General features: G+C 42.2%; 2 protein-coding genes and 1 pseudogene across 7 annotated transcripts in view; 1 reads left to right on the top strand and 2 right to left on the bottom strand.

Annotated features, from left to right (window-relative positions):
- Coq6 (coenzyme Q6, monooxygenase) overlaps positions 1–18439 on the top strand; it is a 44712-nt gene that overhangs the window by 5409 nt on the left and 20864 nt on the right. For 5 of the 6 annotated variants that reach the window (XM_029554442.1, XM_029554440.1, XM_029554443.1 and 2 more), the window contains exons 3-11: positions 1326–1384; positions 1728–1851; positions 6976–7106; positions 7776–7883; positions 7962–8024; positions 8350–8457; positions 12827–13029; positions 13108–13223; positions 13370–13536. In XM_029554442.1, coding sequence (XP_029410302.1) covers positions 1326–1384; positions 1728–1851; positions 6976–7106; positions 7776–7883; positions 7962–8024; positions 8350–8457; positions 12827–13029; positions 13108–13223; positions 13370–13536 — 1079 coding nt within the window. Of the gene's footprint in view, positions 1–1325; positions 1385–1727; positions 1852–6975; positions 7107–7775; positions 7884–7961; positions 8025–8349; positions 8458–12826; positions 13030–13107; positions 13224–13369; positions 13537–15016; positions 15151–18439 lie in introns of those variants that run through there. The other variant, XM_008849754.2, reaches the window with a different exon arrangement.
- LOC103747403 lies at positions 1866–2839 on the bottom strand (annotated as a pseudogene).
- Positions 2654–18439, bottom strand: part of Entpd5 (ectonucleoside triphosphate diphosphohydrolase 5 (inactive)) — a 61838-nt gene continuing 46052 nt past the window's right edge. Inside the window, exon 16 of the mRNA XM_029554447.1 lies at positions 2654–2773. Within this exon, the coding sequence (XP_029410307.1) occupies positions 2768–2773 (6 nt within the window). The 3' untranslated portion in view covers positions 2654–2767. The remainder of the gene's footprint in view (positions 2774–18439) is intronic.

Raw genomic sequence — 18439 nt, 5'->3', positions numbered from 1 at the left:
TCAAGCCATCCTCTCTGAAACCATTCTGTCTACTATGGCTTTACAGCTCACTTACTTTTCTGCTTGCTTTCTTTTTTTTTGGACTTTTTGAGACATGGTCTCCCTGTAGCCCCAGCTGGCCTGGAACTTGCTATGTAGATGAGGCTGGCCTTGAATGTGTTGAGTCCTGGTCTGGGGAAGACATCCTTGAGACATGTGAGTCTGTCTTGTACACTTCATTTGTGATGTTAGGGCATTGTTGCTTAATTCTCTGTATCTCTAGGAGCTAATGGTGAACATTTACTGTCCATTCCAAGTCAGCCCTCAAATGAGTTGGGGAGTATGCTTATTAGCTGCCTTTGGGATGTAGATGAACCAGTTAGCCAATTGTCTTTAGGTGTCTACTAAATGTTACTCCCTCAAGCCATCCTCTCTGAAACCATTCTGTCTACTATGGCTTTACAGCTCACTTACTTTTCTGCTTGCTTTCTTTTTTTTTGGACTTTTTGAGACAGGGTCTCCCTGTAGCCCCAGCTGGCCTGGAACTTGCTATGTAGATGAGGCTGGCCTTGAATTCACAGAGATTTGCCTGCCTCTGCCTCCTAAGTGCTAGGATTAAAGGCATGTGCCACCACGCCTGGCCTTTTTTTTTTTTCAAAGACAGGACCTAGAATTGAACTTGTTATATAGTCAAGGATGACCTTGAACTCCTGATCCTTCTGCCTCCACCTCCCAACTGTTGGGATTGCATGAGGTACTACCACACACAGTTTAATATGGTACTGGAGATTGAACCCAGGGCATTTTGCTTGATAGGCAATTAGTCTTCCAATGGTAGCTGCATCCTCAGTTCCTATAGGTTTTTCTTTATAACACTATTATCTGACACTACTGTGTGTTTTTTGTTGTCTGTCTCTCCAACTAAAATACAAAGTGCAAAAGGAAATTTGTTTGGTCTGCTCAGTACCTAGAATTATAACTGGTATATATTATTGATGCTCAGTAAATATTTCTTCATACTGGATCTATTTAGTGCCATGAAGAGTTAAAAAAATTAAAATAGTTCTTAGAATGTTTATAACTAATAAGAAAAAGATACTGGTTTAGTGTTTTTTTAATTTTTCCTGCTTTAATGTGATTTGACCTTTTGGGTCTTTTTTCATGCTGTATGATACGGAACCAGAAAACAAAAGAGCTTAGCTCCTAACAGCAAACAGGATAGCAACAGAGATTTTTTTTTTCCTTCTGTTATTAGAGAACACTGAAAACAACCTCTTAACAGGATGGAGAGAAAAAGGGGGCCCAGGAGCTCAAGTCCACATGTGGTCATGGTATTTCTTTTGTAGGTTTTGGTGCGTGGGACCACATCTGCAACATGAGATGCAGAGCCTTCAGGCGAATGCAGGTGCCTCCTTTACCTTCTTTTTATTTTTATGTGTGATCATTTTACCTGCCTGTATTGAGAATCTGCTTACTTTTTAACTAACCAGTTAATTCAGTATTTGGGTTTTTGAGACAAGGACTAGCACTGAACTTGTTACATTGATCTACCTGCATCCACCTCCCAAGTGGCCACAGGTTTGCACCACCACTTCCAGGTCAGGATCTTACCACTTTATATCCTGCCAGAGAGGCTGGCATTTGTGGTTTTCTGCTCCTCTCACTTTGGAAGTAATAGTCAGCTTGTGATTGAAATCGTGTTTCATTTTCCTTAGTTTTAAAAATGCACTTTCCTTTTGTGTTTGCAGGTGTGGGATTCCTGTTCAGAGGCCTTGATAATGTTTGATAAGGATAAGTTAGATGACATGGGCTATATAGTGGAAAATGATGTCATCATGCATGCTCTTACTAAGCAGCTGGAGGCCGTATCTGGTGAGGTACCATCTCTATTTCTGGGAAGTGTACTGTCTATATTCTTGCTAGAGGGAAAGACATTTTATAGATACTGAATGCATACTGCAAAGAAATCCTCTGATAGTTATCTCAGGGTTAATTTTCTCTCTTTTTTAGCAGGTTGTTTTTACGTGTATGAGTGTATTGCCTGCATGTATGTGAATGTACCGGTGTCATGTAAAGCCCACTGAAGTTAGAAGAGGGCATTGGATCCCCCTGTAACTGGAATTAGTATGGCTGTTAGCCACCATGTGGGTGCTAGAGTGCTAGGAATCAAACCTGGGTCCTCTGCAAGAGCAGCCACTGCTCTTAACTGCTGAGCCATCTCTCTAGCTCCCCTCCCCCACACTTTTCTTTAGCCTTTTTTTTTTTTTTTTTTTTTTTAATGAAAAAGCTTACAGGAAGCAATTTATTAACAGAAAATAATCTGAGAAGTCCTGTTCGCAGCATCCTGCAGGCGCTGTCAGAGGGGATGGGAGTGACATCCTTAATCCGTCCAATTTTCATCCCTGAGCAGGCAAGAGTTCTGAGGGCTGACTGGGCTCCAGGTCCAGGCTGTTTTGGTCCTGTTTCCTCCAGTGGCCAGAGTTTGATTTGCAGGGCAATGATACCTAGTTCCTTGCACCTCTGAGCCACATCCTGGGCAGCCAGCATGGCAGTGTATGGAGAAGACTCATCTTGGTCAGCCTTCGCTTTTATTCCATCAGTAACTCGGCAGATGGTTTTCTTGCTGGAAAGATCAGTGACATGGACAAAAGTATTGAAGGAAGCAAAGATTTGGCAGACATCAAATTTGTTTCTCGCCTTCAGCCACCTGAGGTCCAAGGCGATGACTTGTTCTTCCTTCTTTTCCTTTCCCTTTCCAGGTGCCATGTCTGCGTGTTGTCTCCAGACTCTACCACTGGAAAGAGAGAGCAGGAAGGGGCCATTTTTGGTCTTTTTGAGACAGGATCTCCTTATAGTCCCAGGTGGCCTGGAACTCACTACATAGGCCAAGCTGGCTTTGAACTCACAAAGATCTGTCTGCCTGCCTCTGCCTCCTGAGTGCTGAGATGAAAGGCATGTGCCACCAAGCCCAACTAACCCCCATTTTTTTTTTGGTCTTTTTGAGGCAGGGTCTCCCTGTAGCCCCAGCTGTCCTGGAACTCACTATGGAGACTAAGATGGCCTTGAACTCACAGAGATCCGCCTGCCTCTGCCTCCCAAGTGCTGGGATTAAAGGCATGCGCCACCACGCCTGGCAGGCCCCCATTTTTTAAACAGTTTTATTTAAGCGACTTATATATCATAAAATTGATCCATTTAAAATGTCTAATTTGGGGCTGGAGAGATGGCTCAGCAGTTAAGAGCACTGGCTGCTCTTGCAGAGGACCTGGGTTCAATTACCAGCACCCACACAGCAGCTAACAATAGTCTATAACTCCAATTCCAGGGGATCTGACTTCTTCCCTCTTCTGACTTCATGACAAGGGTGCACCTACCTACATGCAGGCATTACATTCATACACATAAAATAAAAATTAAAAAAAAACGTGTAATTTGGCTGGGCGTGGTGGTGCATGCCTTTAGTCCCAGCACTTGGGAGGCAGAGGCAGGCGGATCTTTGTGAGTTTGAGGCCAGCCTGGTCTACATAGTGAGTTCCAGGACAGCTGGGGCTAAAGGGAACCCCTGTCTAAAAAAAAAAAAAAAAAAAAAAAAGGAAAATAATAAATGTATAATTCAGTAACTTTCAGTGTATTTAGAGAGTTGTACACCCATCACCCCATGGTATTGTTTTAGAATATTCCCATAACCTCAGAAGGAAACTTCACCCTCACCCCTGTTTATAATCATTTCTTCATTCTTACTTGAATCCCTGCCAACCACTGGTCTGCTTTCCTTTTTCTAGGTTTGTCTATTTTCAACAATTCATATAAGTGGAATTATACAATTAGTATTAAACTGTGTCAGACCTCTTTTACTGGGCCTATTTTTGTAGTATGCATTAGTAAATGCATCACTTTTTATTGCTGAATAATATTGCATTGTGTAGGCATACCAAATCTTACCCATTCATCTCATCAGTTGATGGACATTTGGGTGGTTTCTACTTAAAGCTGTGAGTAGTGCTGTGAATATTATGTGTGTAGGTTTTTATGTAGATGTGTGGTTTATTGTTTTTTCCAGTACTGGGAATTGAATCTAGGGCCTTGAGGATGCTAGGCAAACAGTCTCTTAAGAGCTCAGGTCTTTCCCTAGCTCTCTACTTACTTTTTGTTGTTGTTTTGGTTTGGTTTGGTTTTCGTTCTGGCCTGGAACTCACTGTATAGACCTGGCTGGTCTCAATCTCACAGACATGCCTGCCTCCACCTCCTGAATGCTGGGATTAAAGGCGTGTGCCACCATGAGCACTTGGAAGTGGAGTTGCTTAGTCATGTAATAATTTTATTTTTAGCAGTCTCAGAAATTGCCAAACGTTTTTAGAGGTTGCACCATTTCACCCTTCCACCGGTTCAAGGGTTTTCAGTTTCTCCACATTTTTCTCAGCACTTATTTTTCTTTACATTACAGCCATTTTAGTATGCATGTTGTACTTTTGATTCTGTTTCTCTAGAGAAATAATGTTGGTCATCTTTTCATGCCTTGTTTGACCACTTGTATATTTGCCTTGGAGAAATGTCTATTGAAAAAACCTTTTGCACATTTTAAAACTGGATTTTTTGTGTGTGTGTTTGAGTTAGAGGAGTTCTTTATATATTCTGGGTATAAACTACTTACAAGATATATGAATTTCTAATATATCGGATTCTAGAGAGAGAAAAATTGGATGCAATTTAAATACATTTTTCTTTTTAAGTATTTTTTTTATTTCATGTGTTTGAGTGTATTGCCTACATATATGGAATTGTACTGGTGTAGTGTATTTCCCATGGAGGTTAGAAGAAGGCATCAGATTCCCCTGGAACTGAAGTTAGGATGGCTCTTAGCCACCATGTGGGTGCTGGGAATCGAACCTGGGTCTTCCGCAAGAGCAATCAGTGCAGTACTCTTAACTGCTGAGCCATCTCTCCAGCCCCACTTTTTTTCTTTTAGTGTTTTGAGACAGGATTTTTTTTTTTAACTTTTAATTTTATTTGTATGAGTGTTTTATGTACATGTAAATGTACCTGTGTCATGAAGTGCCTATGGAGGCCAAAAGAGGGTGTCGGATCTCCTGGAACTGGAGTTATAGACAGTTGTTAGGTGTCATGTGGGTACTAGGGAATTGAACCCAGCCCCTCTGCAAGAGAAGCCAGGGCTCTTAACCACTAGCCCATTCTCCAGCCCCTTGAGACAGGATCTTATATAGCCCAGGATTACAGGCATGTGCCACCATGTCCAGCTTATGTGGCTTTTTAATATGGGGCACAGTACATCAAAGTAATGGGCCACCATCTAACTTTTACAAATAATTTTGGACTGGTGGTATAGCAAATCAGATTTGCTTAGTGTGAGGCCTTGGGTTCCATCATGATCACCACAAGATGATTGACAGATAGATAGATAGATAGATAGATAGATAGATAGATAGATAGATAGATAGATAGATAGATAGATAAAACAAAAGTAATTTAGATCTAATGTTTCATCACTTTAGAAACTTCATAATACAGTGGTGAAAAGTTATGTGTCTCATGACTCCACTTGCAGGTGGGGCAGACATAAACATACATAGGAAGCCATCTGGGACACTGTACAGTGAAGCTTTAACTGTAGTTATCTTGGGGTGATGTGATTTTGGGTGATTATATTTGTGTTTCCCCTTTAACTGTTCTTGTCCAGACCTTTACAGCGAGTTGTTTATTATTTAAACCTCTTATTGAGGTATGACTGACATACAAAAAGCTATAGATATTTAATGTATACAATTTGATGTAAACAAAGAATACTGGGGCTAGAGTGATAGCTTAGTAGTTATGAGCTCTTGTTGCCTTTTCAGAGGACACAAGTTAACTTCCTAGCACCTACCTCTAAGTAACTCTACCTCAGGATATCATGTACCCTTCTGGCCTCTACGAGCACCTGCATACATGTGCCAGACATATAAACAAATACATAAATAAAAATAATAAATCTTTTTTGGGTTGGGAGTGACTGTTCTATTGCATACAGAATTGTAAATGTTTGTGGGGTATCATGTACTGTTTCTGTATTTGCATATATTGTATGGTATTCAAATCTAAGTAAGCGTATTTGTTTCCTCAAATAGTTCTCATTTTTTGGTGAGAACATTCAAAATCTTTTCTATAACGTGGGATATGGCTCAGTGGTAGAGCTCTTGCCTAGCATACTTGTGGCCCTGGATTGGATTCCCAGCACTGCAAAATCTGTCTTCAGCTGTGTATGTGTATACACTGAGTTATACCCCAGTCCTCTTCAGGCTGTTTTGAAATATATAATACATTATTGTTATCTGTAGCTACTGTATTGGGCAATAGGCACTAGAACTTATTTATCTCATCTGACTACAAGTTAGTACCCAGTAACCAATGTAGAACATTTTTTTGGTCTTTTTGAGACAGGGGCTCTCTGTAGCCTCAGCTGGCCTGAACTCCCTATTCAGACCAGGCTGGCCTTGAACTCACAGAGATCCATCTGCATCTGCCTCCCTAGTGCTGAGAGGTGTGCACCACCATACCTAGCCCCTAGAACATATTTTTATAACCACAAAATAAAATTGTGTCTGGTGGTAGAGAATCTTTGGAAGTGTGTAATGCATTTCAGCCTATGGTGTTGCCCCTGGCTGCCCTGCAGGTGTATGTGGGCCTTTTCAGATGCAGAGTGAAACCAGGAGAGAAGAGAGCCTTGGCTGAGAATGTGCTGAGAACTTAATTGCTTTTTCTTTCTTTTAACTTCCTACATTGAGTCGCCCCCTGTAGCTCTGTCATTGTGAGTGGTTCTCAGGACATAACAGTTACTTGAGTTAATTTTCTTTCCTTTTCTTTTTCACTTGCTTTTTTGATTTTGTTTGGCAGAAATGACAGGATATGGCTGCCTGGGACCTTGCTTTAGGTTTACTTACAGTTTTTCCTCAGCCCTATGCCCACCTTCCTAATATTTTGCTTCTTTTTTGACCTTCCCAGATCGAGTGACAGTTCTCTACAGGAGCAAAGCTGTTGGCTATACCTGGCCTGGTCCATTTTCCATGGCAGACTCCAGCCCCTGGGTCCACATTACCCTAGGTGATGGCAGCACCCTCCAGACCAAACTGTTGGTAGTTGAAGATTCTTATATTATCAGGGGTCTTGCATGTCTAAATATTAACTTATATTCTAGGGCCTGTAATTTCAGATCTAAACCATAGATGGACTTTAGACAAGGCTTTGTTTATATAATGACCAGCACCTAATCAAGGCAGCTTAAGATGGTCTTCTAACTCCTGTATGGGAAGCAATTTCATGGGCTAGCTTAGGATAGCCAGGTCTCCCAGGGACAGGAACAAGAGTGCTGGGAACTGAGGTTGTCTTTTTCTCAGGAGTTCCAGGGTCCTTCATCTCCTTGCAATTCTCATTTATCTTTCTGCTCAGTAGCTTTCTCTTTTACATCAGGACCATTCAACCCCAGTGCCTGCTCTGTGCTGAGCTTTCCTATCCAGCTCATGTATCAAGATACTGGCTGAACCTGACTGTGGCTATGACTGGTACCTCTTGGTTCACATATCCACTTAGGTCCCATTAGCTCAGGGTGAGGCCCCATTTTATAGGGCTGTCCCTCTAGGGCTATGAGTGGGACAAACTTGATAGTTTCCTGCCATAGATGGGACTTGCTAACAGTTAGTATTAGACAAAACAGTAACAGGTAACAGAATTAGTGGGAAGAGACAAACGAGCAGTTTGACTTATGAAGTGGCTATCAGACTTAGCAGGCCCTTGTCTCCATGCAGATTGGTGCTGATGGGCACAACTCAGGAGTACGGCAAGCTGCTGGGATCCAGAATGTTAGTTGGAACTATGACCAGTCTGCTGTAGTGGCTACTCTGCATTTATCAGAGGTAAGCTCTATAGCTACCATCTGGGGACCCCCATCCTAAGCACTCAGTACCCCTCACAAGAACCTTCTTCTATTGCAGCCCACAGAAAACAATGTAGCCTGGCAGAGATTCCTTCCCTCTGGGCCTATTGCTCTGCTCCCGGTAAGCCATCCTCTGGCCAGTCTGCTCAAAGGTAGCCAGGCTTCCTCTTTAGGACCTTATTTACTTTCAGCCTTTCTTCTGGTTTGAAGGGAGTATATCCCAGGCATGCATTGTTTCCTTTGTGCTTGAAAATGCCCAAGTTCAGAAGATGTATTTTGTTTTGTTGTTTTTTTTGCAAAAAGGTCTCATCCTGTACCTCAGGCTGGCCTGGAACTCTATGCACCCCAGGCCCACCTCAAACTCAACAGTTCTCCTGCCTCTGCCTCTTGCATGCTGGAATTACAGGTGTGTGCGACCACACCTCGATGATGTTCTTTTGACACAGCTCTCAGATACCTCAAGTTCCTTGGTTTGGTCCACATCACATGACCATGCGGCAGAACTGGTCAGCATGGATGAGGAAGAGTTCGTAGATTCCATTAACTCTGCCTTTGTGAGTATCAACTTGTCCAGCTACTGGTGTAATGAGGAGTGCAGCAATAGACAAGGGAGGTAGTTCTGAGTAAGGAGGAACGCATAACCAAGCGGCTTCTCCTTTGTAGGTATGATCCTTGGTATGATTCTATGGAGGGCACACAGGGAAATGTAAAACAGTGGGAGTTTGGGGCTGTTATTATTATACTACTAGAAAGGCCTGCATCAGTGGACAGCATTGCCTTTTGGGGGGCTGTAATTTTGAGTAATTTTACTGGATCCCAGCAACTGAAATTTTTGTTTTTGTGTATGCATTGTTTTTTTGTTTTTTGTTTTGTTGGTCTTTTTGAGATAGGGTCCTGGAACTCACTATGTAGAGCAGACTAGCCTTGATCTACAGAAATCTGCCTGCCTCTGCCTCCTGAGTACTGGGATTAAAGGCTTGTGCCACCATGCCCAGCCCCTAGTAACTGAATCTTTGAAACCTGATTCATTAGACATGTTCATAAGGAGGGCTGTTCAGCCTAGAACTGAAAAGTAAACTTCGTAGCCACACATGGATTCAATATTGGTTCTACCTGTTAATCTGAGAAGTGGAAGTAGATGTTTAAAATGAGAGAATTGGACTGAGGGTATAGCTCATTGGGAGAGCTTTTACCTATCACATATATATATATATATATATATAGGACCAGCAAAGTAGCTCATTAGGTAAAGGTGCTTGCTGCCAAGCCTGACTACCTGAGCTCGAGCCCCAGAACCTGCATGGTAGAAGAAGAGAAGCAACTCTTGCAATTTGTCCTCTGACCTCCATGTACACACCAAACAAATAAATGTAATAAAATTATACACAAAAATTAAATGAGAGGATTTATGTAAAATGCTTGAAAGATAGTACATTGTAGGTACTCAACAAATGGTTCCAGGTCTGGTGGCTCACACCTGTAATCTCAGCACTCCAGAGGGTGAGGCAGGAAGATCATGAGTTGAAGGCTAGCCTAGGCTACACATGAGCTCCAGGCCAGCCTGTACAATAGCCTAGTGAGATCCTGTCTCAAATAAAACATAGAAGAAAAGCAAACAGAACCTCAGGAAAACATGATAGATAATATAGGCACCATTACTCTTAGAAGCTTACATTCCATATTTATCCATATTCACTAGTAGTAATAACTGGTAACATGTATTGAGTGCTTACCATTTGTGGATTAAGTTCTATAAGTATTTAGCTCAGCAGGCCTTTGAGGTAGGTACTAGAATTATCCTCATTAGAGAGTTGTAATTCTCTGAGGTCATAGACCTAGTGTCAAAGCTGGGTTCAAAATTAAACTGGCCCTTAGAGATTGTGTTCTTAGCTAAGCCCCACTACTTTCATAAGAATTTTATATGAATAGTTTAAATTCTGCTGCTGTGTGGTAGAAATAAGAATAAAAGGAACTGAATGTGCTGAGCTAGATTCCAAGATAAATGGTGAGTGCTGCTCTCTCTGGATCATTTAGTTGTATCCTGGCACAGGCCTGGCGCCTCTGTGATAGTGCCTTCTAGGTAGCAGCCGCTAGAGACAAGAGACAGCTGAGCTGGTCCCTGCCTTTAGGAAACTTACCATCAAGTAATGGAGAATGACTGTCCCAGTATAGCAATATACGTTTGCATAGGATGCTGTGCGAACACAGGAAGGTTTGAAGGGACATCTGGATGCTCTGAGATGTTATGAGAACATTCTAAACTTAATCTAATCTAGGAGGTAGAAGGATACCATAGGATGAGCTTCACTGTAGCTGGTGTATGGTTAGTGGGGACTTGTGAATGGTAAAGTTCAGAAGTGGGCAGGGGCCAGCCCAGGAGCAGTTTGGCATGATCCTAAAACCTGTGGTGAATGCTAGGAAATTGAGTTTTGCACATTTCAAGGGGCTTATCACTCATGGACAAGATCAGTTAGGCATGTTAGGTAGCATTACCCTTAGCTTGGTTATAAAAGACTTTCTGGGACTGGAAAGATGGCTTAGTAGTTAAGAGTAGTTAAGAGTTCTTGCAGAGTACCTGGGTTTGATTCCCAGCACCCATATGGCAGCTACAAACTGTCCTTAACTCCACTTCCAGGGGAATCCGATGCCCTCTTCTGATCTCCCTTTCTCAAGATGAGAGATCTGCATGTGAAATAGAGAACAATGGAATGAACTCTGTGGTAGTGGGTTGAAACTGGAAATTTTAATGTGAATTCATACATACATGCAGAAATAATGTAGAGATAAATGTACCTGTGATACACACACACACACACACACACACACTCTAGCACAGAAAACCAGAGGTACAAGGTTACTGTACAGTGCTATGGGAGCCACCAAGACATTCTACAGAGGCTCAGGGTTTCCAGCTAGAAGCTCTTGCTACATACCTTCCATGAAAGATGCATCCCCATCACCCTCAAGGGATGGGAGAGGGCAGGAGTCTCATTAGGAAGAGCAGCACTGGGTTCTTCCTTGCAGTGTTATCATGCCAACATTATAATCACCTGAACAAATAGCCTAACTCAGTTCTTTTAATATTTTATTTTTTATTTTCTGTGTATGAGTGTATTGCCTGCATGTATGTGAGTTGCACCCGTGTCGTGCAATGCCGCAGAGGTCAGACAGGCTTTGGAGTTAAGGATGGTTCATAGCTGCCATGTGGGTGCTGGGAATCGAACCTGGGTCCTTTGCAAGAGCAGTCAGTGCTCTTAACTGCTGAGCTATCTCTCCAGCCTCTAAATAGAATTTTTTTTTCACATCTGTAAGATTTTTAATGAACAAAAAAGTTAAATACAAACTTTCATATCCAAACTAGATTACTGTAAAACTGGCAACCTCAGAGCCAAATCTTCCTCAACAGTTTTCGGTGGGACTGGAGTGGGGCATGCTAATGAGAAAAGAACTTAATTTCAGCTTAATATATAGACAAAGAAACTTTTGAGGAAAAATAGGTTTAAATTGAGGAGTCTCTTCAGAAACAGCTCAGGCCAGCCCTTTACAATTCTGAGGTTTATACTCAACCAGACCTGGGGTGAAACATCTAGGGTATGAATCCAGTTTTAAAAGTAAGCCAGGTTACATCAGTGCTAGGAAGGGAAGTCTCTTTAAGATCACCATGACACAGTTCTGCTGATATGGACCAGGTTCTGGCCACATTCCTGCTTTTCTATGAACTGAGTCTGTGTTATATCGGCAGACTTCCTCTGGAAGGCAGCCAGATCCCTACAAGACATCATCTCTCATTTCTTCTGGCATTTTCAAGCCTCCAAAGAGAACCTTAAATGGCAGTTCCAGCTCCCTGCAGCAGGGAGAGGCAGTTTGATTAACATTCCTTTCAGAAATAAATAATTCAAATAAGTAATTTATAGTTAATTATAAAAGAGCAGTGGCCGGGCGTGGTGGCACACGCCTTTAATCCCAGCATTCGGGAGGAAGAGGCAGGCAGATCTCTGTGAGTTCAAGGCCAGCCTGCTCTACATAGTGAGTTCCAGGACAGCTGGGGCTACAGGGAGACCCTGTCTCAAAAAGACCGAAAAAAAAAGGAAATAACTCTTTAAAACAAAAAATATTAGTTAGCATTTGTTCTTGCATGGGTTGAACAGTTCAAGGCTCTGAGCAGGCACAGCCTTACAAACAGGGTTGCAAGCAGCCCCTTCACACCTCAAGTCAGAGCTACAGTGGAGAGGCCTTCATGCACTTTTGACAGCTCAGTACCTGTGAGAAAATGATTTGGGGACTTTTTAACCCACAATGCATGAGGTATATGGAAACATCCATGAAAGAACCATCAGCAGCTAGAAGGACCAGGCGGGATAATTGTCACAGCAACTGCTGATGAAGGATTTCCCACACCATCTTCTTCCAGAAGAGAGGCATCTGGTACTGAGTAAATGTGATAGGCTTGTCCCTAGAAATATAATCTGCATATTTACAAGTAAACATTCCACAATCACTCCCATGTGGCTGCTGGGAATCGAGCCTGGATCTTCTGCAAGAACAGTCAGTGCTCTTAACCACTGAGCCATCTCTCCAGCCCCTAAATAGAGTATTTTTGTTTGTTTGTTTGTTTGTTTGTTTGCCCAGCTGACCAGCCCCCTAAATAGAATATTTTTTAAAAGAAAAATAAAAAGGAGTTCCTGCTGGGCATGGTGGCACCAATCTTTAATCCCGGCATTCGGGAGGCAGAGGCCTCAGATCTCTGTGAGTTCAAGGCCAGCCTGGTCTACATGGTAAGTTCCAGGCCAGCTGGGGCTATGGGGAAACCCTGTCTCATTAATAATAAATAATAAATAAATAAATAAAAAGGAGTTCGTTGGTGAATTTTGTTGACATTAGTCACTAATCAAATTTCACTGTTTTATGACTGATGGTGTGCAGTGGAGTGATGCAAACCACACAGACTTCATCGACTCAGCTAGCACCATGTTGCACTATGTTGTCGCCCTTCTGAAGCCCACAAAGGTCTCAGCTCGCCAGCTACCCCCAAGTATTGCCAGGGTGGATGCCAAGAGCAGAGCACGCTTTCCTCTGGGGCTAGGACATGCTGTTGAGTACGTCCGTCCTCGAGTAGCACTTATTGGGTAAGGCAGTAAATGGAGCAGGGCCACGCTTCTCACTGTGTTGCTAGAAGCCTCACTTGAATGTTGCTTTATTCTTAGGGATGCAGCCCACAGAGTCCATCCACTAGCGGGACAAGGTGTCAACATGGGCTTTGGGGATATCTCCAGCTTGGTCCATCATCTCAGTACTGCAGCCTTCAATGGGAAGGACTTAGGTAAGAATTCAGATACCCTGAGGCCATGTAGTTAAAGATCAGAGCTGCCACATGGTCCTCAGCAGCAAGATACTGTAGATTTAATGTTGGGAGGGAGAGGAATGAATAAGGATTTAAAGGATTTAACCTTTCCTCTTTAACTTCAGGCTCCATGAGCCACCTCACAGGTTATGAAACAGACAGACAGCGTCATAATACTGCTCTTCTGGTTGCTACTGACATACTGAAAAGGCTCTATTCGACCAGTGCCATGCCACCGGTGCTACTCAGGACGTGGGGATTGCAGGCCACTAATGCAGTGTCTCCTCTCAAGGTAAGCGGCCACTCAGAGCTCCAAGATTTTTGCTCCCTGAGGAAGGACTGCTAAAATTCTAAGTTAAAATTCTAAGTTTCTTTGAATTTTATTGTTATACTATTGTTTACCTTCCTGATTATGGCAAGAGTAACCTGCTGGGCTTGCTGGTGTTGGTGTAGTAACAACTTGAAGTATGTAGCGAAGGGTTAAGCATATGGGACTGGAGAGATGGCTCAGTGAAGAGTGCTTTCTGCTCTTGGCAGAGTTTAATTCCCAGCACTCATGTCAGATGGTTTATGACAGCCTGTAACTCCAGCTCCAAGGGATCCAACACCTCTTCCAGCCACTCTGGGCACCCACATACACACCATAGACACATACACATAAATAAAAGTAAAATAAATTGGGACTATAGAGGTGGCTCAGTGGTTGAGGACTTGCTCCTTTTGCAGAGGACCTGGGTTTAGTTCCCAGCACTCACATGATGGCTCATAACTATCACTATTTACAGTTCCAAGGAATCTTAACACCTTTTTCTGGCCTCTGCAGGTACTGCATGCATGTGGTGCACAGATACATATAGGCAAAATACTCATACCCACAAAATAAGTCTTTAAATAATAGTTGATGGGGCTGGAGCGATGGCTCAGCGTTCAAGAACACTTGCTGTTCTTCTAGAGGACCTGGGTTTGATTCCCAGCACCAACATGGTAGCTGAAAAGGGACCTAAATCTTTTTTTAAAAGTTGAAAAAGAATAGAACTGGGCATGGTGACACACTCCTGTCATTTCCTCACTTAGGAGGTGAAGGCAGGAGACTGAGGAGTCCAAGGTCATCCTTGGCTATACAGTGAGTTCAGGGTCAGCCTAGGTACTTAAATTGACCTAAATAGATCTTAAAACTACTTTTGCTGCTTGCCTGGCTTTTCCCCTGGGCATTTCTATTTAAAAATACTATTTTCTGTTTTTTAAGATTTGTGAAAATGTGTGTGAGTACAGTGTATGTGGAGACCAGAAGAGGGTGTTGGATCTCCTAGGGCTAGAGTTAGGCCATGTGGAGGTCAGGAGATAACATTGGGGAGTTTTCTCTTTCCACAATGGACTCTAGGGCTTGAACTCAGGATGACAGGCTTGCCAGGCACAAGGCAAGTGGTTTTTACCCACTGAGCCATCTTGCAGGCCTTGCAGCTATTTTCTTTTGTTTTTTTGAGAGGGTCTCCCTGTAGCCCCAACTGGCCTGGAATTTGCCATGGAGACCAGGTTGACCTTGGTCTCTCACAGAGAGCTGTCCACCTTCTGCCTCCTGAGTGCTGGGATTAAAGGTGTGCACCACCCATGCCCAACTGTAGCTATTTCTTAGAGCTGAAATAAAGCAAGGCTCTTGAGAGGAATATCTGATTTTGCCTTAATCACCTTGGATATTTCATTTTAAGTATTTTCTTTACCTGCCCTTCCACCTTACAATGACAAGAGTATTACTTCATTTCCCTTTCCTCTAGGAACAGATTATGGCCTTCGCCAGCAAGTGAGTGCTCCTTTTCTGGAGATCATGATGAAGAGCATCCTGTCTAATGGTCTTCACTTGTATTTCCAAGATTTAATAAATTTACACACTAGAATTTTTTTAAAAATATTTTAATTTTATGTGTATGAGTGTATTGCCTGCATGTACGTGAGTGTACCCGTGTCATGCAATGCCTTGGAGGTCAAATGAGGGCTTCGGATTCCCCTGGAACTGAAGTTAAGAACAGTTCGTAGTTGCCATGTGGGCACTGGGAATTGAACCCGGGTCCTCTGCAAGAGCAGTCAGTGCTTTTAACTGCTGAGCCATCTCTCCAGCCCCCACACTAAAATTTTTATCTCTCTTCTGCTTAACGGATTGATGACACCTAAATAATGAATGGTAATTTGCCATGAGGAGGGGATATTAGTTAAGCTGGGGGCAGGGGGGAGAGGGGAATGGGACCAGGGACACACACACACAGACTAAAAGGAAGACAATTTGATCAAAAGGAGCTTTTTATTACTAAAACAAAATAACTGGGATTGCTGTTTCATTTTCACTTGTTAACAATCTTTTCTAAACAATGATTTTTTAATGTTGGTCATAAATTTATACAATAGTCTTTTAACAAGTAAGAATTAGAAATAGGAGCTGAGTAGGATGGCCCACACCTTTAATCATACCACTTGGGAGGCAGAGGCAGGTAGATCTTTGTTGAGAGAGGTCCGCCTGGTCTACATTAGCAAGTTCTAGGCCAGCCAAGGCTACATAGACCCCATCTCAAACAAAACAGAACAAGAAATACTTGATGCATTTTTGATAGACTTTTGCTTTAAAATTAACAGAATACCAATTAAATTGCTTTGAGCCAGGTGTGGTGGCGCACACCTTTAATACCAGCACTTGGGAGGCAAAAGGCAGGTGAATCTCTTATGAGTTCAAGGCCAGCCTGGTCTACATAGTGAGTTCCAGGTCAGCTGGGGCTACAGGGAGACCTTGTCTCAAAAAGTCTTTGACTTTTGTTGTAAGTACACCAGACTTCGGGGGAGGAATAAACAACCACCAAATCTTATTAATGCTAATTATTACTTCCTTATCACAGTACCACATTGCAATTTTATTTATGATTCCCTTCTGGAACACAACTATAATAAAATAATGGCAGTAAAACAATAATTTAATTTTTCAGGTGTAATGGCCTCAGGAACCAGGTTGGAAGGGACACTGATTAGCAGCACAATTTCTCCAGGTTTGGTGGAGAATGGTGCCTAACATTGGGAGTGGTGTGTACTAGGGGTTTTGAAGCACGAATTGCATAGTGCTAGAGAGGCCTCTGGCAGAGACCTTTAGGTGTGATAGATAGGAACACTAAGAGTGTCTTACCCAAAAGTCTATTTTGAAAGAATGAAATAGGAAATAGTCTTATTTTGAATCAAGCTATTTTTTGAATAATTTTTGAAGAGATGAGACATCTGTTGCTATATGGGAACTTTTTGGACAAAGTGGAAAACTCAGAATATAAAGTGATGTCATAAACCCAGAAAATGTGCCCAGAATAAAAGATGACAGCTGCTGGGAAAAGCTGTGTGACAATGGTAAAGACTTACCAGGTCAAGTCTTCATATATATATGTATGTATATAAACATGTACACATATATATGTATATATATACATATATATGTAACGGTAGCTCAGGTAAGGACACTGACTTTCTAATGATTGAAAAAAAACTTTTTAAAGGACAAGCTGAGAACTTTTATGCACATTTTGTAAGGATACCCATCACTCAGATGTTCTTCATATAATAGTGATGTCACTGCATATAACATCCACCATGTACCAGACCACATCCCAAGTACTTAAAATAGATTAACATTTACAAAGATGGAACTTGCCAGCAACATTAGTGCACCAAGGACTCCTTAGTAAGGTATCTACAAGTTATCAATATTTTTTTCTAAGAAAAATTATTCCAAATTGCACTTAAGCCAGGCATGGTTGTGCACACCTTTAGTCCCAGCACTCAGGAGGCTGAGGCTGAGGAAGAGGCAGGCAGGCAAGTCTCTGTGAGATGGAAGCCAGTCTGGTCTATAGTCAGCTCCAGGCCAGTGGGGCAAGGAGACACTGTCTCAAAAAAAAACAAAAAAAGACCTTTAAATCCAAATTGCACTTAAAAAGAACAAATGCATTAAATCTTCAGATGCTCTGATCAATCTTGATCAAAGAGGAAATATGCAGATAAATTTCTGAAGTGAGAATCCATCTATTTCAGAGTTCTGACAGTATCCAAGGTAACCAAAGGTGCCTGTGGGACAATATATACTTTACAAATAGGGCCTCTTCATCCAAGAAGGTTCACAGACTGCTGCTGCCAGTGGGTAACTGAATCTAGGACCTAACATGCTAGGCATGCTCTACCACTGAACTTTACTTTCCAATTCATCTCCCCCACTTAAAAGCATTTTTTTGAGACAGCCTTGGTAAATTGCCCAGAGTGGCCTCAAACTGGCTATGTAGTAAGCCTATAACTTGTAATCGCTTGCCTCAGCTTCCCAGGTGGCTGGGATTACAGTCCTGCACCATAAGGCCTAGTGTAGAGGAGTCTTTAATGAGCACAGCTTACATTTGGGGAAGTAACTTGGTTTCTACTGGAGGTAACAGTCAATTGTGTTACAGCATTTAGGACCATTAGTGGTCTAACATCCTTTTTTTGATAAGTGTTAAGAGTCTAGAAGTCATGTTCCATATTAAAAAGAGACCATAAAAATTTTTGTGGAGTTGTCAAAGATTTTGAAAGGCTCTGAATTAGGAGTTAGAGTAAAACTAAGATGACCAAAAATAGTGGATTTCCATTAACAAGGAATTTGTAAACATCAGTTCTAAGGGAAATGAGCTGTCTGAAAACAGTTTAACAGAAGCTGAATGAAGTAACCTGCTAGAACTGTTGAAAAAGTCTGCGTTGCATAGAATATTGGATTTTACCTTTGGGTTGCTGGCTTAGAAGGTTTCATTATGTGTGAGCATTCTTTCAAGAGGGAATAGGTACAAAGGTGATCTTACTAATAGAAGTTTGAGCCAGGCTCATTAGTAGTCCTGGCTACTTGGGAGTGAGGTTAGAGGATCACTTGAGCCCAGAAGCTCAAGGCAGACTTGAGCAACAGTGAAATTTGGTCTCAAGACAAACTTTCAGGGCTAAAAGGCGAAAGAAATTCCACATTCAATTAAAAAACCCTAAAATTTTGGGGATGCAGATAAAACATTTGCCTACATTTTTGCATACAGCAGGTGCTAAATGCTTATTAATTTGATGTAATAGCTTAAACAAGGTTCCTGGGGCTGGAGAGATGGCTCAGCAGTTAAGAGCACTGACTGCTCTTGCAGAGGACCTGGGTTCGAGTCCCAGCACCCACATGGCAG

Source organism: Nannospalax galili, unplaced genomic scaffold, assembly GCF_000622305.1.
Source record: "Nannospalax galili isolate Female #2095 unplaced genomic scaffold, S.galili_v1.0 scaffold24, whole genome shotgun sequence".
NCBI lineage: Eukaryota > Metazoa > Chordata > Mammalia > Rodentia > Spalacidae > Nannospalax > Nannospalax galili.
Note: the sequence above shows the minus strand (reverse complement) of the source record. Positions and strands in the feature narration are given on the sequence as shown.